Source organism: Ambystoma mexicanum, chromosome 3q (assembly GCF_040938575.1).
Source record: "Ambystoma mexicanum isolate Mex_15411 chromosome 3q, UKY_AmexF1_1, whole genome shotgun sequence".
Lineage (NCBI taxonomy): Eukaryota > Metazoa > Chordata > Amphibia > Caudata > Ambystomatidae > Ambystoma > Ambystoma mexicanum.
The window spans coordinates 798,131,618-798,156,066 of NC_090926.1; the positions used below are offsets into that span (position 1 = coordinate 798,131,618).

The window sequence follows — 24,449 nt, forward strand, 5'->3', positions numbered from 1 at the left end:
TTAGCCTCCTGATTGTCCTGTAGTGGGGGTGGCTGGGAGCACAGCTGGATAGAAGCAGGCCTAGTATCCTGGCTAGTAACCTGATTGAAGGCACTGACAGAGACGGGGCGCCGTGCAGCTCTCTGGAGAGAAGGCATAATTCAGCTCGAGGCAGGTGTAAAGTGGATTCCCTGCAATCTATCACAAAGCCCAGAAACTGTGTTACCCGAGAACGGACTAACTGCCTTCTCCCAGTTGATTGCAAAACCTAATTTGCACATGAGGAGCACAGTTATGTACCAGTGCTTCTGAGTTCCCTCCACCGAGGAGGCCATGATTGTAAAATCCTCCAACTAGAGCAGTACATTTACTCCTTGAGATTCAAAGATACACTGGTTTTAACAGTTTTGTGAAGCACTGCGGTGCCCATGCTAGGACGAAAAGCAACATCCTGAACCGGTAATGCTGACCCTCCAAGGAGAACTGGGGGTATTTTCTGTGTTCCCAATAAATCAGAACATTGGGTCAGCATCCTTTAGGTCTAGTTTGACAAGCCATTCCCCAAGGCACAAAAACTCTCTTGATTGCGTAAATGTCTCCATTTTGAAATGCCACTACACAATGAAGCATTTGAGAAATCCCAGTGAGTGGAACTGGCAGCTTTCTATAGCTTCCTTTGCCAAACACCTCCCTCACCCCCTGCTAAATCAATCAGTGCTCTTCCTGGGTCAGAGATTTCTCGCCTGGGACTCGTAACCTAAGGAGGACCGATTAAGTATATTATGAACCCTAGGACAGCCTACAACACTCATAGGTCTTAAGAAACCACACACCAATTGCTGAAAGAGTGCCAAATACGATCCCCCAAGGGATTCCCTCTGCAAAATGTGCATACTTATCTTGAGGGAATTGCTCTCGACTTAGTATTTTCTGAATCCTCTGCTTCTAAAGGGTTGACCTGTTTGGGGGAAAGAAAGTGGCGCTGGGAACCTGAAAGTCATGCCTACCACTTAATTGTCTGTTCAAGAAGCCTGCTGATCTGGATAGAAGCCCGGCCGTACTTGCACTACTACAACCAGTCCTCCCAGAGATCTGAGGGTAAAATATTTTCCCCATGGAAGTCTACTTTGTCTATGGCCGAATATGTTATATGCTTCCCAAGTCCTTTGGCAGTCCTCCCCAAACAGAGTATAGCCAGCACTTTCTGAGTCAAGGGATTCAACTAAGTCCCACAGTTTTGTATTGATTTTCAGAAGGATGCCTTTGTGGCTCTCATGCACAATTGGCACATTTGCATCCACGTTGGCCTAGTTATGGGTAATGGATGCATCCAATAAGTAACCCTGAATTGTAGCCTCCTCTGAGACATCTAATATTTTAACAAGAAGTCATGCTACATTGAGACCCCTAAACCAAGCCCAGTCTACCCCTTTTGACAAATTCCTGCCTTTTTTGGACGAGCAGGAGCACGTTCTAATCCACTATATGAGTGTTAGTCGGTCTGGTTATGAAAAGGGGCACTCTAACTTCCTCTGGTTTCGAGAGGTGGATCCAATGTATTTCTGAGTGCCCACTTTGCTTATTCTCCAGCCACCTGCAGGGGAGTCCATTCTCTGGAACTAGAGAATGGGCCCAGGGTTAATCAGAACCCCCTTACTCTGTCATCTGGAAACCCTGAAGGACCACCCCCCCATGTGCATTATCATGGGCGGTGTCCACTGTGACAACTCCAGTGAATTTCTCCATTCTACCTAAGGGGGAGCCACTCCTTTGGGACCTGGAAGGGGAGCCCGCTAAGCGTAACACCACCATAGGGGACAGGGCATGCAGAATCCCACTGAGGGTGACTACCTCTTGGTGGATAAGGAATCCCCAGAAATTGATTTTATTTATCCGCCCTCACATGAAAACTCCGATGTGTTTAATGGCTATATGGGGATTGACCAGTTTAATTGTATGTATGACCCTTTAGAAATGGCTGATGTGTTTCTGACTCTTTTGTAAGACCCTCATTGCGAGAACCAAAGAATCTACAGATCATCCAATCTCGTACCAACTTGAAACATAAAGATGCCGTACAAGCAACACCAAGAGATAAGCAAAGGGAAGAAGTTGTCCTAATGAGCGAGCCACCAGATGAGAGGTCCTCTTGGGAGGCAGAGACAGGAAGCAGCCTGACGCAGAATGCGTTTTGCGTGGAGGGGCCCAGAAACCAGCATAACGCTGCTCGCTCCGAAGTGGACTGTAGCCCCCCAAGCTCAACCAAGCGGTTTGAGACGTACCGACCACACCAGAAGTCTGCAGTCTACGGCGCTGACAAACCAACGAGCATGGGCCCAAACAACAAGCCAACGGATGAACAAATGCTGGGAACCAAGAAAGGAGCCGTGACACCTGAGGAGAGTGCCTCCTCTCAGGAACATTGTCATGATAGACAAGGTACATGGATGTTCCCGGAGGAGGGGAAACAGACCCCATGCTTGGATGAGAGATCAGAAACCCTAGGGCGGGTGAGAGACCAAAGAGCCGTAGGCAGGGTAAAAGCCAAACGACCCCAAGGCAGGGAGAGAGATGCACAAACCCAAGGTCGGTGAAGAAATCCCATGACGGGGTGAAAGATTAGGGATCCCTAGTTGAGTGAAAGCCAAATGACCCCAAGAAGGGGTAAAAGATACAATACCCCAAGGCAGGGCGAAAGCGGCCAGGCCCCAAGAAGGGGTAGAACCACCAAAACCCATACACAGGGTCAAAGAAGGTGGGAAGAGACCTATGCGACCCCAAGGTCACTTAAGATAAACTATATTCCAGGGTGGAGTGAGAGATATAAAACCCCAAGATGTAGTGAGAGAAACTGTTTTCCTTGGCAGAGAAATCGTGGTTCAACTGCAAGAGTCTGAGACTGTTATACCAGAAGATGAGGAAGAATAACAAGACATTTTGCTTGTACTGTACAACCACGCAAGGGGCTTGGAAACATCCAGAGAAACATTTAGGGGAGGGTCAGAAGCCAGCCACCATTTCATACGTTGAGAAGGAACCCCTTTATAGACCTGTTCTGGTTGAATTTGGACACCCAGCAAAAGCATGTGAGTTGAGAGGTATGGTCGACCATGAATGATGTATTCCTGCTCTGAATAGACCCTCAGCGGAGTCATCAGTTTTGGGTAAGAAGGCCAGGTATGCTTTGGCTTTACAGTTGCCACCTTTTGACCCAGGAGTATATTGACCTCAGCAGAACCATAACATGGGCGGGAGATGCGAAAGAGGTGTTGGAAGAAGACCCTTTCATTTTTGTGGTGTGATAAGTCACTCAGAAGGCGGACAAGAGGGCATGTCACAATTTGAGTTTAATTGAAACAGAGAGAAGGCCTATTCGAAGGGATTGTGTCCTCTGACGTATTCCACATCTATGACAGTAATCACCAAAGCTGTGCTGCTTCGGAAACTTTTTCGCCTCCTGCGTCGATGACGTCGATGCACCCCTTCGAGGATCTCCTACAACGGCCGACGTCACCGGATGTTATATGTAGGATGCACGACGCCCGTAGCCTCAGTTCTGTTTTTTACGCGAACGTGTTCGCTTCGGAAACTCGGCGCACCTCGGTTCTTCTGTTGAATCACTTTTTCGGACTTGTTTGTTTGTGAAATATGTCTTTGTCTTCTTCTATCCTGCGGTCGGGTTTCAAGAAGTGCCGGGACTGCGGTTCCAAGATGTCTCTTACAGACCCACACAATGTCTGCCTTTGGTGCCTCAACGAGAGCCACGCTACCGATGATTGCGATGAATGCCAGTCTTTGACGTGGACGGCCTTGCGGGAGCGGAAGAAGAAGTTATCTGTAGGTAGGGTTTCCAAACCCTGTAAGTCGAAATCCGCTGGGCTTTCGACCGACGATTCGAGGGGTGACTCTCTGCGTTGGCGTAAGGTCAGGGAGTCTCAGTCTCAGAATGGTTCCCGCCATTCCTCTGGCTCTTCGAGGAACATGCAGAAGCGCCATCACCGGACGCCTTCCCCATCCCCGTCTGAGGACACGGCAGGCGGCAGGTAGCTTGTCCCAACAAGCATTCTTCTACAGTGGAATGGGATGCATTTCGTAAGGAGATGATGGCGATTTTCGAATAGAAGAGCTCTGTTCCGTCCGCGCCTTCGAGAGAAGCCGGCAAGGAATGTGCTAGGGCCACCGCTCGCATGCACTTGGGCTCGGGCAATCGGCGCGATCATCGGGAGCCGCCGAGATCCCGATCGGACAAGGTAGATCGCTCTAGCCATGCCCGCTCCAGGTCCCTGACCTCGACGCCCACGAAACCGTTGGAGCCTTTGAGGCCTTCGAAGAAGGCATCAACGCCATTGGCGCCATGTCCGTCGAGGTACTCTCGTGAGGCTCCGCCTACGAGGAAGTCATCAATGCCATCGGTGCAGAGGCCGTCGAAGGACATGCTCGAGGGTCCGGCCTCAAAGCAGTTGTCGAAGTCATTGGCGCCTTGCTCGACGTCGATGCTGATTCCATCAGCGCCCTCAATGCCTTTTGTGGAGGCTTTGCCGGAGGTACTCTGAAGGACGGTGGAAACTCTGAGGAAGGCCCTGAGTAAATCAGTGAGACCTGTGTTTGAGCCTTTTTCTGTGCCCTCATCCAGGGATTTCTTCCAGCCTTTTGATTATATCTCAGAGGTGGATGAAGGGTCAGATGTGGAGGGGTTTGTTCCTCCTGAGGTTCCTGATGACCTGTTATTGGGTCATAGCCAGATGAAAGACCTGCGTCAATCCTTACATGACGCCAGTGGTCTGGACACCTCTCCGGAGGTTGAGTTTGGCAGGCCTGAGCCTGGTACACATGCTGAGTCATCATACAGGCGTCTCATGTCGAGGGTGACAGAGTACTTGGGGTGGTCTTCTCCACCTGTGGATTTTCTGCAAGATGACTTGACAGATATTTTGGACCAAGGTCCACCTACTGACCCGGTGCTGCCATTTCATATGGCCTTAAAAAGAAGGGTGGCAGTGACTTGGACTGCTCCGGAGAGTCTCCCGACAGTGAATAAATCGCTACTGAAAAAATACCGTCCAGCCAGTGGCGACCCCTGCTACTTGTCTACGGACCCCACTCCGGAGAGTTTGGTGGTGCAGGCGGCTACGGCCCCAGCAAAGCAGGCTGCATACCCTACCATCCCTCCGGATAGGGACGACAAGCGCTTTGACGGTTGGGCAAAGAAAGTGTTTTCATCTGGGGGTATGGCTTTAAAAGCAGCCAACTCTGTTTGTGCCCTGGCAGGATTCACTCACACTCTGTGAAAATGTGTATCTTTGGCCGATGAACATATTCCCAGAGGGGAGGAATGGGATGGTTTTCTTGCCCTCGTTCAGGGTGGCAAGGATGACATGTGTGAATCCGTTCAGTCGGGTCTGGACGTGGCAGACTGTGTCAGCCGGTCCATGGCGGCAAGCACCGTGATGCGCAGGTTTGCGTGGTTGCGGAAGTTGGGATTTGCTCCTGATGTACAGTCCCGGCTTCTCAACATGCCCTTTAATGGTGACCATCTTTTTGGCAACAAGGCTGACGAGAGCCTTAAGAGGTTGCAGACCGCCGAAGCTGCAGCAAAGTCATTGAGAGCTGCAGTACGTCAACGTCCGCCTTTTCATCCTAGGGGACAGCAATGGAGGGGAGGTTGCTTTCGATACTACTCTTCCTTTGGTAGATTGAGGGGAGTTGCCAGTCAAAGGGGCAAACATAGGAGTACAAGAGGTGGAAAGCAAGGTACTCGAGGTGCCAAAGCTGCTCAGGCAGTTGCCTCTTTGCCCTCAGGCACTGCCGCAGCCACTTCCGCTCAGTCATGATGCCATGTCCCATGGTTCGCCGGTTGGGGGAAGGCTGGCACAGCATCTTGTAGAATGGTGTGCCATTACTTCAGGTGTGTGAGTTCTGGAGATCATAGCCCACGGCTACTGTCTTCCTTTCTGGCAGAGGCCTCACGACAATCCACCAGGGAAGCTCTCTTTGAAGAGTCCGGATCCGCTCCCTGTGCAGGAAATCAAATCCCTGCTGGAAAAAGGCGCCATAGAACTGGTGCATGTAGCGGAGAGGAACAAGGGATGGTATTCCCCATATTTTTTGATCCCGAAAAAAGACGGGGGATTGAGACCCATCATGGACTTGCATGGTTTGAACAAGCTCCTCAGGAAGGACAAGTTGAAGATGGTTCCTCTCTCTCGTCCTCCAGGCCCTACAACTTCAGGACTGGTTGGTGTCTCTCGACCCCAAGGACGCTTACTTTCATGTGCCGATTCATCCCAAGCACAGGAAGTACCTGAGGTTCACGGTTGGCGACTCGCATTTTCAGTTTCGGGTCCTGCCGTTCGGATTGAACTCCACCCGAGGGTCTTCACCAAGCAAATGGTGGTGGTGGCAGCATATCTCAGTAAAGTGGGGATTCATGTCTACCCCTACCTGAACCATTGGTTGATCAGAGCGCGCTCTCCCGATCAAGCCCTGGATCATCTGTCGGTCAACTGCCACTTCCTTCACAAGCTGGGCTTCTCCCTCAACTTAAAGAAGTCTCCTTTGGCACCTACCCAACGGCTACAGTACATCGGAGCAGTGCTCGACACATCCCTGGGGCAGTGTTAGCCTCCCCAGGTGAGGGCTCATCACATTTTGCAGATGGTGGACAAGTTTCAACATGCCCAGAGTCTCCCGGCGTTCGAGTTCTTGAGGTTGCTCGGCTTCATGGCATCCTGCATTCTACTGGTGCCAGAGGCCAGGCTGCGGATGAGATCTCTGCAGTTGGCTGTCAAGATGCATTGGTCGCAGTCCTCCGGCAGGATGTAGGCTCCCGTTCAGGCGCCGCCATTGGTCGCCCAGGATCTTCTGTGGTGGGCCGTCGAAGGCAATCTGATGAAGGGGGCTCCATTTTGGCTACCCTGGCCGGAGGTGATGATCGTGACGGACGCATCCCTCACGGGATGGGGAGCTCATGCCAACGAGTTGACAGTCAGCGGTCGTTGGTCTCCGTCAGAGTCCAGACTCCATATCAATATGTTGGAGCTGAGGGCCGTCAGGCTAGCCCTGAAGGCTTTTCTGCCATCTGTGCGGGGGAAGAATGTCCTGATTCTGACAGACAATACAGTGGCCATGCACTACCTCAACAAAAAGGGTAGGCCAGGGTCTCTCCCACTGTGCAGAGAGGCGATGCAGCTCTGGTTCTGGGCCATCCAGCAGGAAATTTCGATCTTGGCAGTTCATCTGGCCGGAGACGGAAAATGAGGAGACGGACGCTCTGAGCAGGCAGAGCACGGTCTCACGAGTGTGAGCTGGCTCAGGAGGTTCTCTTGGAGATCTTCGCCCTTTTGGGGACCCCACAAGTGGATCTCTTCGCCACCAGCGTCAACCGGAAGTGCGAAAGATTCTGCTCGCAGGAATTTCCTCCAAGAGGAGCCTTAGGGGATGCGTTCGTAGTGGAGTGGTCCTTCCCACTGCTATACTCGTTTCCTCCAGTCCCCATCATTCCGCAAGTGTTGCAGAGGTTACGGTAGTTCGGTTCCCGAATGATCCTGGGCCAGGAGAGCGTGGTACCCAGACCTTCTCGACATGTCCATCTGCCCTCCACGCCGTCTTCCCTACCGAGACGATCTGCTCTTACGGTGAGGGGGGTCAGGTTCTCCATCCAGAGGTCAAGTCTCTCACCCTTCATGCTTGGTATCTGAAAGGTTGAGGTATAAGGATTGTGTCCTCCCTGAAGACATGTTGGAGGTGTTGCTTTCAGCCAGAAGGCCCACAACAAAGTCCCTGTACCGTTGCCGTTGGAGAAAGTTCTGCGACTGGTGCAGGGTAAAGAATGTGGATCCTTTTTCATGTGCCATTCCTGTGGTTCTGTCTTTTTTGCTTTCGTTAGCCCACAAGGGCCTGCAAGGGGGTACCAGTAAGGGTTATCTGGCGGCGCTGTGCATATTTAAGCGCTCGTCTGAGGACTGTTTTTTTTTTAAAATTCCTTTGATTTCTAAGTTTCTAAAAGGGCTAACTAATGTGTTTCCACCGTCACCTTTCCAGGTGCCGGGAAGGGATTTGAACTTAGTTCTAAAGTTCCTAATGTGAGCACCGTTTGAGCCCTCACATTCTTGTCCATTGGGACTGTTGTCCTTTAAGACTGCGTTTTTAGTTGCGGTTACTTCCGCTTGCAGAGTGAGTGAGTTGCAGGCACTTTCCGCCAAGCCATCTTTCACAGTGATCCATAAGGACATGGTTGTCCTTAGGTTTCGTCCTTCTTTTCTTCGGAAGGTTGTGTCAGAATTTCATTTGAGCCAGAAGGTAATTCTTCCAGCGTTTTATCCTCCTCCGCATCCTGGTAAGGAAGAGGAGAGGCTCCATAGGTTGGATCCTAGGAGAGCTTGAAGTTTCTACATCTCGTGGATGTCCCGGGTCAGAGTGGACAATCGGCTCTTTGTTGGATACGTTGGAAGGTGTTTAGGACAAGCTGTTTTTAAGCAGACCTTGTCCTGTTGGATCATCTTGACAATCTCTGAATGCTACCGTCTTGCGGGTAAGGACCCTCCGGTAGGCTTACGGGCCCATTCTACTAGCGGTGTGGCTGCCTCTACTGCTCTGCAGAAGGGTGTTCCCATTCGTAATATCTGTGAAGCAGCCACATGGGCCTCTGTCCATACTTTAGTAAGACGCTACTCCCTGGATTCTATCCATGGGCAAGATTTAACATTTCGTAAGGCGGTCCTCTATTCTATGATTGGGCATTCTAAAATTCTAAATTCTTTTCCCACCTCCATACGTTGGTACTGCTTTGGGAGTCTGTCATAGATGTGGAATACGTCGGAGGACACAATCCCTTTGAAGAACAAGTTACTTTCTTACCTGGTAACGTTATTTCGATGTGATGCTCCTCCGACGTATTACACATCGCACCCTCCAGGCCTGCCCCTCTACAGAATTTCTTATGGGATTGCAGCTTACGTTTCCGCAAGGCTTTCTGTAGTCATAATGGCAGAAGATTGGTGCCACATGTTCTGGGGAATAAAATACTACAACTGAGGCTACGGGTGTTGTACGTCCTACATATAACATCCGGTGACGTTGGCTGTCGGAGGAGGCCCTCGAAGGGGCGTATCGACATCGACGCAGGACGCAGACGCCGAAAAGTTTTCCGAAGCAGCACAGCTGTGTTGATTACTGTCATAGATGTGGAATACGTCGGAGGAACATCCCATCGAAAGAACGTTACCAGATAAGAAAGTAACTTGTTCTTCTTTCCCTACGTCTAGCTCGGACCTAGGCCCCATCTGAAAGAAAAGAATAAACGTTGCTCGTCAGTAAGTCTTACAAACCTAATACAGTTCTTTGCAAACTCCCTAATTCTCCAACACCAGATTTCTGTAGCCAAAATTAATCACCACCGTAAGTATGTTTTTCTTAATAAACCTATACACAGCTCCTTCTCCTGAAATCGTAAGGGTCTTTGTGGGCAGAGGATCACTGGGATTGGTATAAAGGATCACAGGACATATAGCGGCTTATTGGACTTTTGTCATGTTATTTGGATTTGTACCACGCATCGCTGCCATTTTTATACTAATTTTTTTAATAAATCATTTAACTAACTGCAGTTAGCATTTTGAGTTGCATTAACCCATTTTAAAATACCCATCTAACTTTTAGATGATATTTAAGAACGTATACTTTGGGACAGATAATCTAACATTTGCACCAAAGCAAAACAATTAGCAAATGCACTTAGCACCAATTTTGCTACTTAGATAATGCTAAATGGAGCAAACCGATTTTGTCACAATCCATATTATCTGAACATAAGTACACTAGGGCAAATTAAATCAGGCTTTTGTTGTTGCTATGTTTGATGCTGTAAAATAAAAAGAAATCTGTTTACTGCATTTCTTTTTATACTAAGTGGCAAACACTGCACATACATCTTCTACTCCATTTTTGCCCTAATGGAAACATTTTTAGATATACCTACCTGAACAAAACCGGTTTGCATCAACCTGTATTATCTATGCAGCAAAAGTGATGCTAAACTTATTTGCTCCACTTTTTTGCAGAAGGGAAAAAACCCCCATTTTAAATTCATCGGAGCATTAAATGGAGGCAGAAGAGCGAGGCACAGAGGCATTGCTAGGAGACGGGAGGGGGACTAAAAGGATTATAGCCCCTGGTCTTTTGGTTGTAGCCCCGGATAGAATCTCAGGAGCTACACCCAAAAGGCTGGCTAGCCCACAGTTCCGACATTAGCGTAGCCGTGTGCGTTTTCCAGACCTAGCAACACGCGTAATGCTTTCATGCCTCCATTTGATGCTCTGCCCCATTTTTGGAGCAGTGACAAGGCGGAGGAGGGGCAGAGAGGTGAATCAAGTAATCCGCCGTGCTTCCGCCCCGCCTCATTGCCCTTCTGTATGAATTTTTCATGAAGCCGTACAATTGATTGTTTCCTATGGAATTCGCCTCGGTTTTGCTCCGCTTAAAACCAGTCGGATTCCATAATTCGGAAATGCCACCTGCAAAGTATAGTCTACGTTTACTTGTTCACAAGATCGTGAGGAAAATGTAAAAGAAAGGTCGAATGTGCGACTTTGGTGGTCCCCTAAATGTAATATATAGTTAATACAAAACGAGGCTCAACGTTTAGATCATCTGGTCCAGATGTTTTTGATGGCGAGGAGGCTTGGAAACGCTGCAACATGTAATTGGAGCTTCAGTAGTTGCAAACAGTACCATTGGCTTTTACATATATTACCGTTTAGTTTGCGCTTTGCCTGGCAATTACGCTTTTGATTTCACTTAATTGTGCGTTTGTTTGTGTAATAAAGCTCCTTAGTCATCTTGGGGAGGTTCCACAAGTAAGCTTTATTCCATTATACACAATCTCTTTAAGATGGTACTCATGAACCACTGGGTCCCATCACCCAGACTGGAGCTCTCCAACTGACGTACAGTGGAACCTTAACTACAGGCTTTCCTACACTCACAGCCAAACATTCTCTCAAGCACACCAACATTCTCTCATGCATTCCCAAGCGCCTGTATTCACACCAAGCACATTACAACTGTTGGCGTTCCTGCAACATCTCATAGTGAGGGCTTTCTCTTTGCTCTATTTATCCAAGGGCAAACCAAAGGCCGATAAAGAATGCATTTACATGGAATTGAACGATGGTCTTTACCTGATTAATGGCGGCTAATCTTCCGTGACCTCTTGATGGGTGCTCTGCAAGTGCGGAAAGCAGCGGTGTCTCGCAGCTGCTGGCCTTTGTATTGAGCAGGGCTGGCGCAGACTGCATCGGGCCGTGTGCGGCTGGACTCCAACCACCTGCAAGAGGGGAAGAACGCTGAGGGTGGCTTCGGCAGTGGTGAGTGCAAGGCTTTCAGGGCTGGCCTTGGCAGCGGGGCCCCAGGTAGCAAAACAAAAATGTGGTCCCCCAGGCCTCCCCCCTGCCCGATTTGCACCCCAGGTTATGCAGGGGATCGTGCCACATTTTTAAATAGGCGCTGATGCAAAAGCATCAGCGCCCTATTGTTATTAAATGCCCGCTCCCGAGAGCAGGGCGCATTTAATTTCAATAGGGTGTCTGCCATGGATTCTCCCACCATACCAGCGCGGGAGACCTTGAAAGATTCCCCGCCATGACGGGGGGCTAATGGCCCTGAAAGCTTTATTTACCCACACATATAAGTATTGCTTGAGCGTTTCCTTGCAGTGTGGTACCATGAGCCAGAGTGCATGGTCAAATTTGACTGCCACAGTGCTTTGTGCCGCTAGCAGCACACAGACAAGTGACGGAGACCGTGTCTGTAGCCTGTGCTGTGGTGTGGGCTTGTTTAAAACGTTACTTGACTTGTAAAGTTAATGTCTCACTTGTGTGCGAAATTGTGTTTGTGTTCCGGAAGGATGAACGTGGACTTGCTGTATCTCTGCTGTGCATTATTGTGTGTTGTGCTCAACTGTGAGTGACAACAACCTGTAAGCCCATGCCAACCTTAGCTTTGGCAGCACTCGGGGAATGGGTGTGGGGCTCAGCAAAATGTGGTGTTCCCCTGGGACCCCCCCCCCTACCCGGGTCCCTGCAAGGGGAGGGACGGAGGCAAGGAGGGGTAAGAGTGAGCGCCATATTTTTTGTTGCTCTGCTAAATAGTCGCTGCAAAACCAGCAGTGGCACTCTAAATGCTTAAATTCCCGCTCCCATGCAGGAGCAGGGAGTTAATCACTTAAATAGAGCTTGGCGGTCGAACCAGCATGGGGCTGCCTTTCGAAGGCTGCCCCATGCTGGTTTAACATTGATGCCCTATTGTAATAAAAACACCCTGCTCTCCTTCTGGCACGCCCAGCACCAGCACTAGGGCAGTGCGCATGAACCACCTTCACCCACTACGTCAGCTCAGGGGAGCCCTTGAAAGACTCCCCTGTGCTGGCGTGGCAGGTGGGCTAATGTGGCGCTCTGGCCGATCGCCCTGGTGGCCCAGGCCTAAAGCCGGCCTGCCGTAAGCTGCACGTTGGTGTGAACTGTTGGGCAGGGGAGTCACCGTCTCCCTGAGCTGTGCGGTTCTGAGGTAGGCGATACAGTATAGGTGTTGACTTCTTAACCCATACCGGCACAGCAATGTGAGCTGATGTAAACAGGGACAGTCGGGAGTTGCTGGACGGTGTCAGGTTTCCCATGATGCTGTAGGATGAAGGTGTAGACCAAATAACTTTTTCCTTTAAAATGTTGCGAGTTGATTTTCAGAACGAGCGTAGACTGTGCGATTGTTTAATCTGATGTCAAGGGTGGGTGTAGACCCATTGTCGTCACCTGAACAGTAGAGTGGGCTAGTGTGCAGCAAGGTACGTGTGTATACATTATTTCTTGTGGGTGTAGATTCAGTGCCTCCTTTTGTCGTGCAATAACATGGGTTGGTGTGCAGGCTGAGGTTTGTCTTGGTGCTTCTTACCTGCGCAGCGGTGTCAACTGGCAGGAGCAGTGCCAGGGGTTGTTGGACAGTGTCAGGTTTTCCAGGGTGCCGAAGGGGAAGTTTTTCGGCAAGTTGCTCAGTCTGTTGTCTTCGATATGGGCCGATTTCAAGGTGGTGACCCCGGTGAAGGCTTTATCGGAAACCTGAAATAGGAGGCAATACTTAGTTATTTTGGAGACTTTATTCCTCTACACAATTTGTTGACCTTTCTGGACAGGGAGAAGCCTTGCGGGATGCCTCTCCTGGCCACTCTATTCTAAATGGGCCAATGAATGGACTGGAGGACGCATCCAAACCACAGAGCAGTGGTCTTCAAACTGTGGGGCTGGATTTTAATAGAAAACACACAGTTATAAGTGGCGGGGGCAGCTGAAACAATATATTTACTCTAAGTGGGCAGAGGGGGCTCAGTTTGATAACATTTAAATACCACTGCCCCTAGACTATGTAGCAAGGTCTTTCCAGGCCACGCCAGGGGTTGCGCTTTAGGGGCTGCAGTTCAGGCTATGTTGTGGTATGATTGGCTGGAAACTTTGTTGGATGACCCCCAAAATGGGGGAGCATTTTATAGACCTTTCGACCAAATATCACAGTTGTAGCCCCAATTTCAGAGCTCTCTTACTGTAGGAAAGTCCTACTCAACTGAGCCAATACGTTCTAAATAAAAATGCCCATTTCCCCGGTATAAATGAGTCTTGCTCGCGCATAACCCGGGCACACCACCCTCTGCATTACTCTGCTTACCTCCCATCTTTCCTCCCTCCAGACATCTCTCCCCTCTCCTTGCCTCTCTTACTCCCATCTCTCGCTGTTCTACATCATCAGTGATTCCTTTATTTTGGATGTTTTCCTATGAACACACACGATGTAACACAGGCGTCTTCTTAGTGTAGTTAATTACAGCAGTGGTTCTCTGAAGGGCTCGCTCTTTTCTGTCCGTCCCCTCCTCCCCCACCCGGTGTCCAAAGGAAATGTTTTTTGGCTGCAGCTGAGGCCTTGCTAAGGCCGGCCTCTGTTCGGTCTTTGGTGTCTGTGTTTCCCGCCCAAGCAGGAGCACATGCCTTAAGTCTGGGCTGCGGCTGCTATTTTTAGATGCTCGCGTTAGGAGGTTCAGTCTCTCTCACGCAGATGATTCCATCTGAAAGTCGAACATCACTGGGCAAGTGACCCCCCCACCCCTGTTTTACCTCTAGCTATCGTAATCCCCACCCTCTCATTTAGAGTTAATTCTCTTACTCTGCACCCCGTTGGTCGCTCAATGTGACTGCGCTTTTGTCACTCTGCCTCCTCTTAGTGTTTTCTCTCTATTTCTCCCTTCCCCACCCTATATCTCCCTCTCCCTCGATCCCTCCCTCTGCTCTCTCCCTCCGTCCCACTCTTCTCGTGTTTAGTTTCATCCCCTTCTGCTCTTTTCATTTACCTCCTCTCTGCTCCATCCCGCTTCTTTTTGTTCTGTCCCCGCCTCTTTGTTCTTTCCCTAGTCCTCCATTTTATCTCTCAGTGACTCACCTGCTTGACTTCAGCTTTTTCTCCTCCCCACACCCAGTGAGGGACATTTATTTGCCTGCTCTTCATCTCTCTTTTCCTTATTTTCTTATTATCCCGTGTCTGCGTCAAAGTTTCTCCTTTGTTCTCACTTCCTAGCTTCTCTTTGTTCTCTTCCCTTCACCCCCTTTGTTCTCTCATTTCATCCCCGTTGTTCCCTGGGTCTCTCTACCTTCCCTTTCTTCGTTATTCATCTGCCCCTCCTCATTTTTAGTTCTCCCTTTTGCACCTTTTCCCCTATGTTCTATATGCACTCAGGGATCTACACTTGTCTGAATGGCCAAAACTGGGAATTGGTTCCCTCAGGGAATTGCTCTCTGATTGCTGTTTTCACATATGTGAGTGGGGGATTTGAAGCAATGTGTTTTATATAATAAATATCCAACTCATTTAAGCTGTCCGAATGGGGTCAAACTGGTAGCAACTTAAGTAGCTGTTTCCTTAAACGTTTTAAATATATACATATTTATATATATGACAACACATTTTTGTGTTTTAGTGTTGGCGTTTACATTACTGGTTAAGTAATGTTAGTCATATATATGTGTATATATATATCACTGAATTTTGGTGTTACTTGATGGGCGTGCCAAACTTTTATGGCTGTTTTTAATCATTGATTGCTGTGATGTTTCCTACTAAAGGACAATAAAGGAAGTTTTTTTTTTTTTTTTTTTAACTAAAGAACTGGTATCCCGATTCTTATGGAAAAATTGCTATGGAGAGAGCTACTCACTCAACTGGTGTAAAATCAGTAAAAGAAGATATTAATAAAAAACAATTATGCTAATGCAATATCGCTTAGCGCACACCATAGTTCAGTTAGGGCAAATGATCTTTTTAAAAAAAAATGAAGATATATGCTTTATACATAAAAAAAAATCTTTATCTGTCCACAATTGTCATTCCTTATGAATATCTAATATAGTTCAAAGAGGGAAAGAATAGAGAGAGGCAACCCAGCTGGAGTCCGGGATATTATAATAAGCCATGCATCAGAGACTTTCAATATTTTAGGAGCAAATGTGCATTATTAGCTCCTTACTATGGAGGTCCTGCTCCCAGGCTCTAGCACTTTTCCTCCGTTAAAAGAACCTCCGTCAGGAAGTTTGTCCAGCATAAATTAATTTAAAGTCTTCCCCCATGCAGATCGTTCCAATCTTCGGTGAATCTTTTGCACTTGTCTTCAGTCCCAAGTAATTAGTTATTATGTGTATGAGGCCTGTGCAACTGAGTTATATTTCAGAGGCCGTTCACGTGACAAAATCTGCACATGAGCTCAACTTGGAGTGTTGCAAATATGTTCAATGATTCCTGCGTTGGTAAGATGTTCAGGCTGAATTTCAAGAAGACGTTTCGATGAAATCGGCTCGGGAATTTCATTAGGTACTTTAGGGGGTCATTGTATGCTCTGAGTTCTATCCAGGCAATTTTGATGCAGTCTGTGGTGGCTTGCTCTGTCTGGAGCCAGTCCTTCTACCATAGCTTTCGCTCGGCTAGGTATGGGTTGGCAATCGGGATCTCCTACGTGATTCCTTTTGAAGTCATCATTTCTTTGCATCTTTCCTTCCAATCCATTAGCATGAGGATTGTGGTTTTTTAATATGAGATACGGATCTGGAGTTTTGGGCATAATGCATTTCCTGTACAATGACAAGGCAGCTATTCCATGAATGGAAATTAAGTCAATTTTGGTTTTATGGCCGCCGGTGACACTGTATTGGTTATTTTTAAAACCCGTCTCCAGAAAAGGCCTTCTAATATTGTCCAATTTTCCATGGGAGTGACAGCTGTGCCTCTGCCCCATATGTCAGTATAGGCACCACTTTCATCTTGTAAAAATCTAAGACTGGTAGAAGCGTGAACTTGCCATATTTGTTATCGAGGTCTGTGCTGCAAGGGTTTTTACCCGTGACCTCGATTCTAATTGTCTCGGCTTGTCTTCCATGCTTGAATTTACAGGGATTCCCAGATAGATTGTTTCATTAACTACCGGGAGCTCAACCTGCTTCAAAGTCCATCTGCACAGGTTCTTTTGCCTTCCCTTCATTTGTTTGAAGATCATAATATTGGATTTTCCTTCAGTGATTTGTAGTCCATTTTTAGGGACATATTCCTGAAGCCTGGCCTGTCTTCTCTGTAGTCTGATTGGTGTCTGGTCCATCAGCACCAGATCGTCAGCATAGAGAACCCATGGCAATGGGAATCCATTGACTCTTGGGGGGAAGGCCCTAATGCTGTTCAATCGTTTCTTCTCAGATTTACCTGAATGTTTGAACAGCGTTGGGGCTAGAGGGCAGTCTTGTTTTAATCCTCTCAGTGTGGGAATTTCTCTTGATAGCATGCCCTCCGAGTTCAGCCTTATCTGGACTTTGGTGGTCGTATAAAGTGTGTTTATTGCTCCCAGTAGATGAGGAGGGCAATTCCACTTTGCCATTTGTTCCCAGAGACGTTCTCTTTCGATGCTGTCAAATGCCTTTTTGAGGTCTATAAAGGCCACATATATTTTGGTTTCATTTTTGATTGCCTTTAATTTTAAGAAATTGACCAGGAATAAGTTGAGGTCTGTTCCAATGTCCTTGGTTAAGCCTGATTGTCGATGATCTTGTATTTTGCCACTATTATCCATGCCTGAAGAGGTTTCAAAATCATGGCTGCAAAAAGCTTGCCTAGGATGTCTAGCAAGGCATTTGGAGGATAATTGTTTGGGTCCAATCTATTTCCTTTCTTATAAATTGGGACCACTATGGCTTTTTTTCCAAGAGTCTGGCATCTCTCTCTTCCTCAGGACATCAAACAGTCTCGAAATAAATGGTATCCAAGCTGCAGGATCGGCTTTGATAGATCTATAGGGCACGCCGTCCGGACCAGGGGCGGTAGCTCCATTTTCTTTTTTTATTAGGGCTTCCAAATCCATCTCATCAAATGGTATAATGCAGATTCCTCCTGGTTCAGGAATGAGAAATTGTTTTGTTGTTTCACTTGATCCAAATAGATTCTGGTAAAAGAGTACCCGGTTCGCTTCCGTCACTGCATTTGTCAATATCATGTCCTGAGCTGTTGATGTTTTGTTTATTAGTTGCAATATGCTGCTGATGTTTCTTGACGCCATTGCTCTGAGCATTGACTCTGCGTCAGTCTGATTTAATTGTGCTCTGTGCGCAATTTGCCAATTTTTATACTTCGGCTTTCTTTTCCTTGAGGCTTCTGTTTTCCACTCCGGGTCTAGACCTCGAATTTTTAGATCGATCTTAATAACGATTGTTTTCAGCAATGGCCTCATCCTGTGGATGCATGTGTGGTGTTCTGCTTTTCTCAGATTTGTTGGACGAAACCTTGAAATCTAGCAGCAAGGGGAGATGGTTTATTCCATCCTGCTGTTCATTCTGCATAATGTATCCAAGCAGCAGTTCGTTAGCCCTGTTCAAAGGAATATAGATTCGATTTCTTTCTTCAGCTCTTGCTACGTCCTTATGAGGAAAACCTTTTATTATTTGTGCCAGTTTTATGTCCATTGTCAATTTCAAAGGCGAATGATCGCTTTCTGGTGTTTTCATTACTTCCAAGTGTTTTACGTGATTTCTGGTGTCCTGGCAAACAAAGAAGTAGTCTAAAGTCTTTGCCTTTGTTCCGTTTGACCAGGTGGGTCTCATTGGAGAGTCCCCAGTTGTTTGTCCATTCAACATGTGGAGATTCTGAAGTTCAATGGCCAGTGACCAAACTGCGGCTCTTGCCTTGGTCATGCTATCAAAATATACTATGGAATTTCCCCTCTTGTCCAAACAAGAAATGTTTAAATCTCCACAAATGTATTTTTGCAGAGGGGCGGGGGAGTTGGTTGGTCTATCGAGTTTCATAAAATAACATTCCCAATAACCTTTCAAAATGTCCATGGAAAATTTAAAGAAATGATCACAGTACATTTTAGAGGAATCCGCCCATACATGGAAAAGTTTTGAAGTTTTCATGGACGGCTTGATAGTTGAATAAAATGGTATTTTAATTGTATTTTGAACAGCATTTAACTTAGGGTTTTCCCAATGAGAAAAGAAAAAACATTCAGGCCCAAATCTCTCAAAATTGTCCACATCAATTTTAGTGATTTCTTTTTTTTTTTTTTGCATGCTCCTACATCTTATCAGGATTTAGTCACTGAAAAATTGGAAAATCATGGTGGCCATTTCTAGGATATTCAACTTTTAAAGTGTATCTATATATCACGCATGTGCAGAATTAATGCGTACCTTATATATGAACTGTACACGTACATGTAGGAGAGGTAAACTTTGTACAACTACACCACTATACTTATGAAAACCCACATCAAAGTCAGTACTGAATTTGATCTCAGTTTTCATATGTATATGAGACGTAAAGGAGATGTAAATTGGGTACATGTAAGAAGTATAAAACTCTTATGCGCCTCACCATACATATAAAAATCACATCAAAGTCAAACCTCAATGTAATGTGAGTTTTCATAAGAATAGGAGGCGTTTAGGACATGTTCATTTCCTATGACATTTATGCCAAACACTCACATGCCGCACACACACACACACACACACACACCAAACACTAGTGTGACTTATGATAGACTCTTATGCCATGCACCCCTATGCTGCATGTTGTTTTACATCACACACTCCTCAGACATGTGCTCTTACACCACACACATGCCATGCACTTGTATGCCATGCTTTTTATGCCACACTATTACACCATGCTCTTATACCACATCCTCTGACCCTCGCACACATATGCCATACACTTGCACAACATAAACTGATGTGCTATGCACATATACTGCATACACCTGACATTAGACACTCATGTGTGCACGCTCAAATACCAAACACTCATATGCCATAAACTCATAAACCCATATGCCATAAACCATACGCAAAGTTATAGGCCATATACTCAAATGCCATACACACGACATACACTCACACTCCACACACTGATAGACCAAAAGCCATTAAACTTGACGCTCATATGCCACACTCCTATGCCAGACGCTCACATACCATACACCCAAATGCCATGCACAATATTGCGATGCATCATACACTCAAGCGCCATGTGCAATTCAGTCATGTGGCACACGTGTATATGCCATACGCTCTTCTGCTTTACACTTATACAGTTCACACCTATAGGACATACCCTCCTATGCTACATGCCATGTTACCCACAAACAAACCAATTAAATTAGATTGAAGAACAAGAGTACAGTAACAAAAAGTAAAGTCTACAAACAGTAGAAATAACTAGGTACAAAAACTATAACGTTACAAATTAAACCATGAAACTCCAAGTATAAACTTTCACCCCCTACTAATACAAATATCTTAGTATCTTAACGCTGTTATTTCTACAGAATTTTGCTTGATTTTATTTCTGTTTTGTTAGTTACCTTAACTCATTTTTAAGATTTTTCTTATTTTATTTTATTTTGATTTAATTGTATTACAATTTTTACAAAAGTAAGACCAGACCAAAGTCCAAACTAAGTTCCAGGTTCCTTGTCTCCTTTCTATGCTGAGGGGGTGATCTGTAATCGGTTAGCAAATTTTTTTTTTCAATGCATACATTTGAGAAAAAGCCTTGTTCAAGGACCGTTCTGATTAAATTGCCTTGATGTAAAAATATGAAATATCAGTGGAAAAAACCTTGTTAAAAGGATACCTTAATCTGTAATACATTGAAACGTGCATTGTTGAATCACCTGAGCTAGATAATGATCGTTAGGAATAGTGTTAATAGTTAAAATGTATTGTGTACATGATCACAGCCACTAAACGGAACTTCCAGGACACTTGGCAGCATATGTATTGTTTAGTGCTACTTTCTGTAGCAGTGTGTGTACCAATCAGTGATGTCATATGTGATGCCATCAGTGCCCAAGATACGGATCTGGTGATTTGTTTTTTTTTTTCTTGCACTCGACCATAAATTCCATTTAACAACGTTTTTTCACTGATTACATACATTTATTATTAGGGCAACTCATCCATAACATCCCTTTAAAAGAGGTGTCACTAATATTTCCTAGGGTGTATTAGGGAAACTGTACCATAATATTGCTGTAACCAAAGATTTATCACTAAATGTCAATGTTTTAATGATATACAATATCATATGTGCAGTATCCACTGGCATGAACTGGGGCCATGCCCAGTGGGAACTACGCCATTGGCGAGATCCAATGGCCACTTAACCCTCATTTCTGGTCCATGTGCCAGGCACAAGACCGAGTGGCCAGTGGCCTTGCCCCAAGCCCAGGCAATCCTTTGAGTTATCTGCCCGTCTAGTCTATCCCCGTTCCTAGTTAGTGTGCTGCTGGCCATGGCCTACAGTCCCCATTGCAGGTCCATGACTCACTTGCAACTTTGCCCAGGACATGACCATCGACCACCGCTCAGGCCTCACTAATCTACTCAAAGTGCCTCTGTGCCGCAACTGCAGCCTGGCTCAGTGACCACTTTACGACCATTGTGGGTCTGTGGGACGGCCATGCCTAGGGCAAAGTGGCCATAGGCCATGGCGGGAGGCTGCTTTAACCTATTTTGGGTCAGTGGGCCACCGCCATTGTAGTAGTCACTTTGCCTACGGCCAAGCCCATGCCCAGACCCCTGCAAGCCATTTGAAATTGACACTGGGGCCGGCTGCAGCAAGTCCCAGTGACTGCTTTAATCTGGTGTGGGTTGTTTGGCCACTGTGCCCGCAACGTGCCAAGCCACGAGGAATAGTACACTGGGTCTGTCCTTTAGTCCGCCCCAATGGCCATGTAACCGTCATTGTGTCCATGGGCCACTGGCCATGGCCTGTTCATGCCACCAGTGGCCACTTTTCCTCCGGACACGGCCATGTCCCTGACCTAGCCATTAGACCCCTGCAATGGGGATCCAGAAAGGACTGTGCTGGAGAAAAGAAAATGAGTACGTCGAAATAGGAGGGTAGGAAGCAGAAGATAGATGCTATAAATTGAAAGGAGTGAGTGAGGGAGGGATGCAGTGGGAGAAGCATGTTTTGTGATACTATAGGCGAATGTCAGACCTATTTGGTAGAGCAAAGCTCAGCAAAAGCGAGGCGGCGGATAGACCAACAAGAATAGCCGCTGGGCCTGTCCAGGTCAATTGAACGCTGTACCCCTCTTGCAGTTCTGTGGGCTACTAGACATGCCAGTATCTAGGGCATGGACTATAGCCATGGCCCAGCCCCTTCCTACACTGTACTAGCTTCAGGGGCAGCCAAGCAGGCTGCAATTTGTCCCTTTTTATGTGCAGGGAGGTTTGGGCACTCCCCTGCAAGTATGTCTATATCCTGCTAAAATCGGCATTTTTTGACGTTCATGGGGAATATTGCACCCCTCTAGAACCCTTCCAACCATAGACCAGGTCAGGGGGATCTCAGAAGGATTCAGTATGTCCCAAAATGGCAAAAGGTCTGGGCTATTTTGTCGCGAAAAACGCAGACCCAGAATAGGTTTAGAAACCACAGTGGCGGCTTTTGGATCCACTTTCTGTGCCCCCACAGCTGCCTACTTCCCTAAACAAGTCTTCACAAGCGGACACCAGGCACCGCCTGCGAACCAACCCCAAATATCGGGAATTCGTTTTTGAGCAGTTCTTTCCCGATGTAAAACAAACCACTGGCTGATTTGCACCCAGTTTTCGAAAGAACACTTTTGGGACTGGACTGCCACCCCACCTAGTGAAAAATCAGATGCAAGCCCACCCAGTAGTTCTTCCTGCAGCGGCCTTTTGCTCTTGCTCGATGCACCGCCAAGTCGCTTGAAGTGGCCACTTTCCATGGCCTGCGACCATAGCCATTGGCCCCTGAACCCATGGTATGGCCTTCGCCCATGTCTGAGCCCTACATTTAACCCCCAAAGTGGCCACTAGACTGCTCTTTCAGAGAACCCACCTGATTTCCCCTTGCTTGGCCGGCAGACCAGGGTCCTGGTTACCTCGGAAGAGAGTTGGTAAACCTTAACACTAAGTAGCCTATCGGGTAGCAAGGTAAGCTACAAGTGGGTCTGTGTAATTTACCTGACAAGCCGAGATATAACTAGTCACTTTTTGGCTACATTAAGGCATTGTTAAAAATATGAAACGATGAATGATTTGTGTCAGACCACCACGGGACTGTGATTCAGACCAGACTCCAGTTTCTTGCCAACGTTTGATGCAAAGCCATCCATTCGGGCCTATAGCTGCAACCAAACACAAGCATTGGCAAAGCCAATAGTTTTGTCGTTTAGTGCGGTTATTTGCATTTTGCATTATTAGCACCAGGGTGCAAGGAGGAGCGTGCAAAGTTTTAAGGGAGGATGCGATAAGAGGTGCAGGTGTGCAAGAGAATAAGGAAGGGGAATAAAACAAGGCAGGAAGCCACTGATAGAGGGTGCCATTGATGATGAGCAGGAGGAAATATGAACGAGAAAGGGTGAGAATGAGAGGCTAAGAAATAAAGCAGGAGTATGAGAGAAAGTAGTGGGGGGGTTGGGTGAGTGGAGTAATGGAGAGGGTGGGGTGAGTGGGGGGAATAGAGAGGGTGGGTGGGGCAATAGATGGCGTAGAGTGGGTGGGTTTGGAAATAGGGGGTAGTATAGGGATGGGGCGTTGGGTGTGTAGAGAGTGGGGGTGGGATAGAGAGTGTTGGGGTAGGGCTGGGTGGCTGGGGGTAGAGAGAGGGGCTGGCTGGGGTGGTAAGAGGGGCTGTGGTGGGTGGCTGGTGGTAGAGCGAGTGGCGCTAGGGTGAGTGACCGAGTAAAGAGGATGGGTGGCTGGTTGGCAGTAGAGAGGGAAGGTGGTAGGGTGCTTGACTGGCGGGAGAGAGGAGGGGTAGGGTGTATGGCAAAGAGAGAGTGAGAGTAGATGGGGTAGAGATTTTTGGGGTAGAGTGGGTGGGTGGGGGTTGAGTGGGGGATGGGTGGGGCTATAGAGATTGGGTGCAGGGTGGGCGACTGATGCTAGAGGGTGGGTGGACAAAGTGAGAGTGAGCAGAGAGAGTAGGGGTGGGCATGGGTAGCGGGAGAGGGTGAGGGGGATAGAGTAAGAGAGTGGGGGTAGGAAGGATGGGTAGAGGTAGACAGTGGAGGCAAAGTTGTTTGGGGTGGTGTGGGTGGGGGTAGAGATAGTGGGGTGGGTGAGTGCTTGTAGTTGGTTGAAGGCAGAAAACATAAAGAACAAAGCTCCTTGAAAGTACTAGTCAATCGTAGCCCAAAATAGCCCAAACAAAACCCAGCCAGCACATGTAATGAGGTTGGGGTGGGTGGGACTAGAGAGAGTGGGGGTTGGGGTGGACAGAGTGGGGATGGGTGTAGAGTGGCAGCCTTGGAAGGACTAAAAAGCAGATCTGCCATTGAAAGTAGCCCAATATAGCCCGATTGTATGCAAAATAGCCCAATATCCAACCTTACAAATCACTGTGCCTGCCTTTTCATGCCGTGGCATTGACGGTTGCTATGCCAAACAGATATTATTAGTTCAGAGCCCCACTCCCCTCTCTCTCTTCTGTAACAATGGTTTCAGCAGTTTTGTGGTGCAACTTCCCTTCACAAAACTATCATGTAATAATGGAGTCTCCTCTATGTTTTGTTCGTAACGTTTTGTGCAGATGTTAACCTGCGCCATATTTCTAAGCAACTCAAAAAAGTGGTCTTCCTATGGGAATTCCAATTTATACAATACTCTAGTCACTACCGCAGACTCTGCAATATTTAAGTCAATATTTGTGTTTATATACAAGAAGAAACGATGATCTTTCGGTCACAAAAGAATATACAATAGATAAGAAATTGAATTTGATGGGAAGCTGCAAGCTTCTTAGAATGGGGTGAGTTTGAGTGGCACTCTCACCAGGTTGTGGAGGGGAGTAAATGGAACAGTCATCATGGGTGGACTTTAAAAGAATAAAGACAATCCACATGAGACATTTTTAAGTGCAGGTAG

The 24,449-nt window shown here is 47.1% G+C and overlaps 2 protein-coding genes across 5 annotated transcripts in view; one reads left to right on the top strand and one right to left on the bottom strand.

Annotated features, from left to right (window-relative positions):
- Positions 1-24,449, top strand: part of ACSF2 (acyl-CoA synthetase family member 2) — a 1,184,899-nt gene that overhangs the window by 916,205 nt on the left and 244,245 nt on the right. The window lies entirely within an intron of this gene.
- Positions 1-24,449, bottom strand: part of CHAD (chondroadherin) — a 60,612-nt gene that overhangs the window by 28,723 nt on the left and 7,440 nt on the right. For all 4 annotated transcript variants that reach the window (XM_069654881.1, XM_069654882.1, XM_069654883.1 and 1 more), the window contains exons 2-3: positions 12,922-13,085; positions 11,157-11,302 (exon numbers count right to left, since the gene is read on the bottom strand). In XM_069654881.1, coding sequence (XP_069510982.1) covers positions 11,161-11,302; positions 12,922-13,085 — 306 coding nt within the window. In that variant the 3' untranslated portion in view covers positions 11,157-11,160. The remainder of the gene's footprint in view (positions 1-11,156; positions 11,303-12,921; positions 13,086-24,449) is intronic.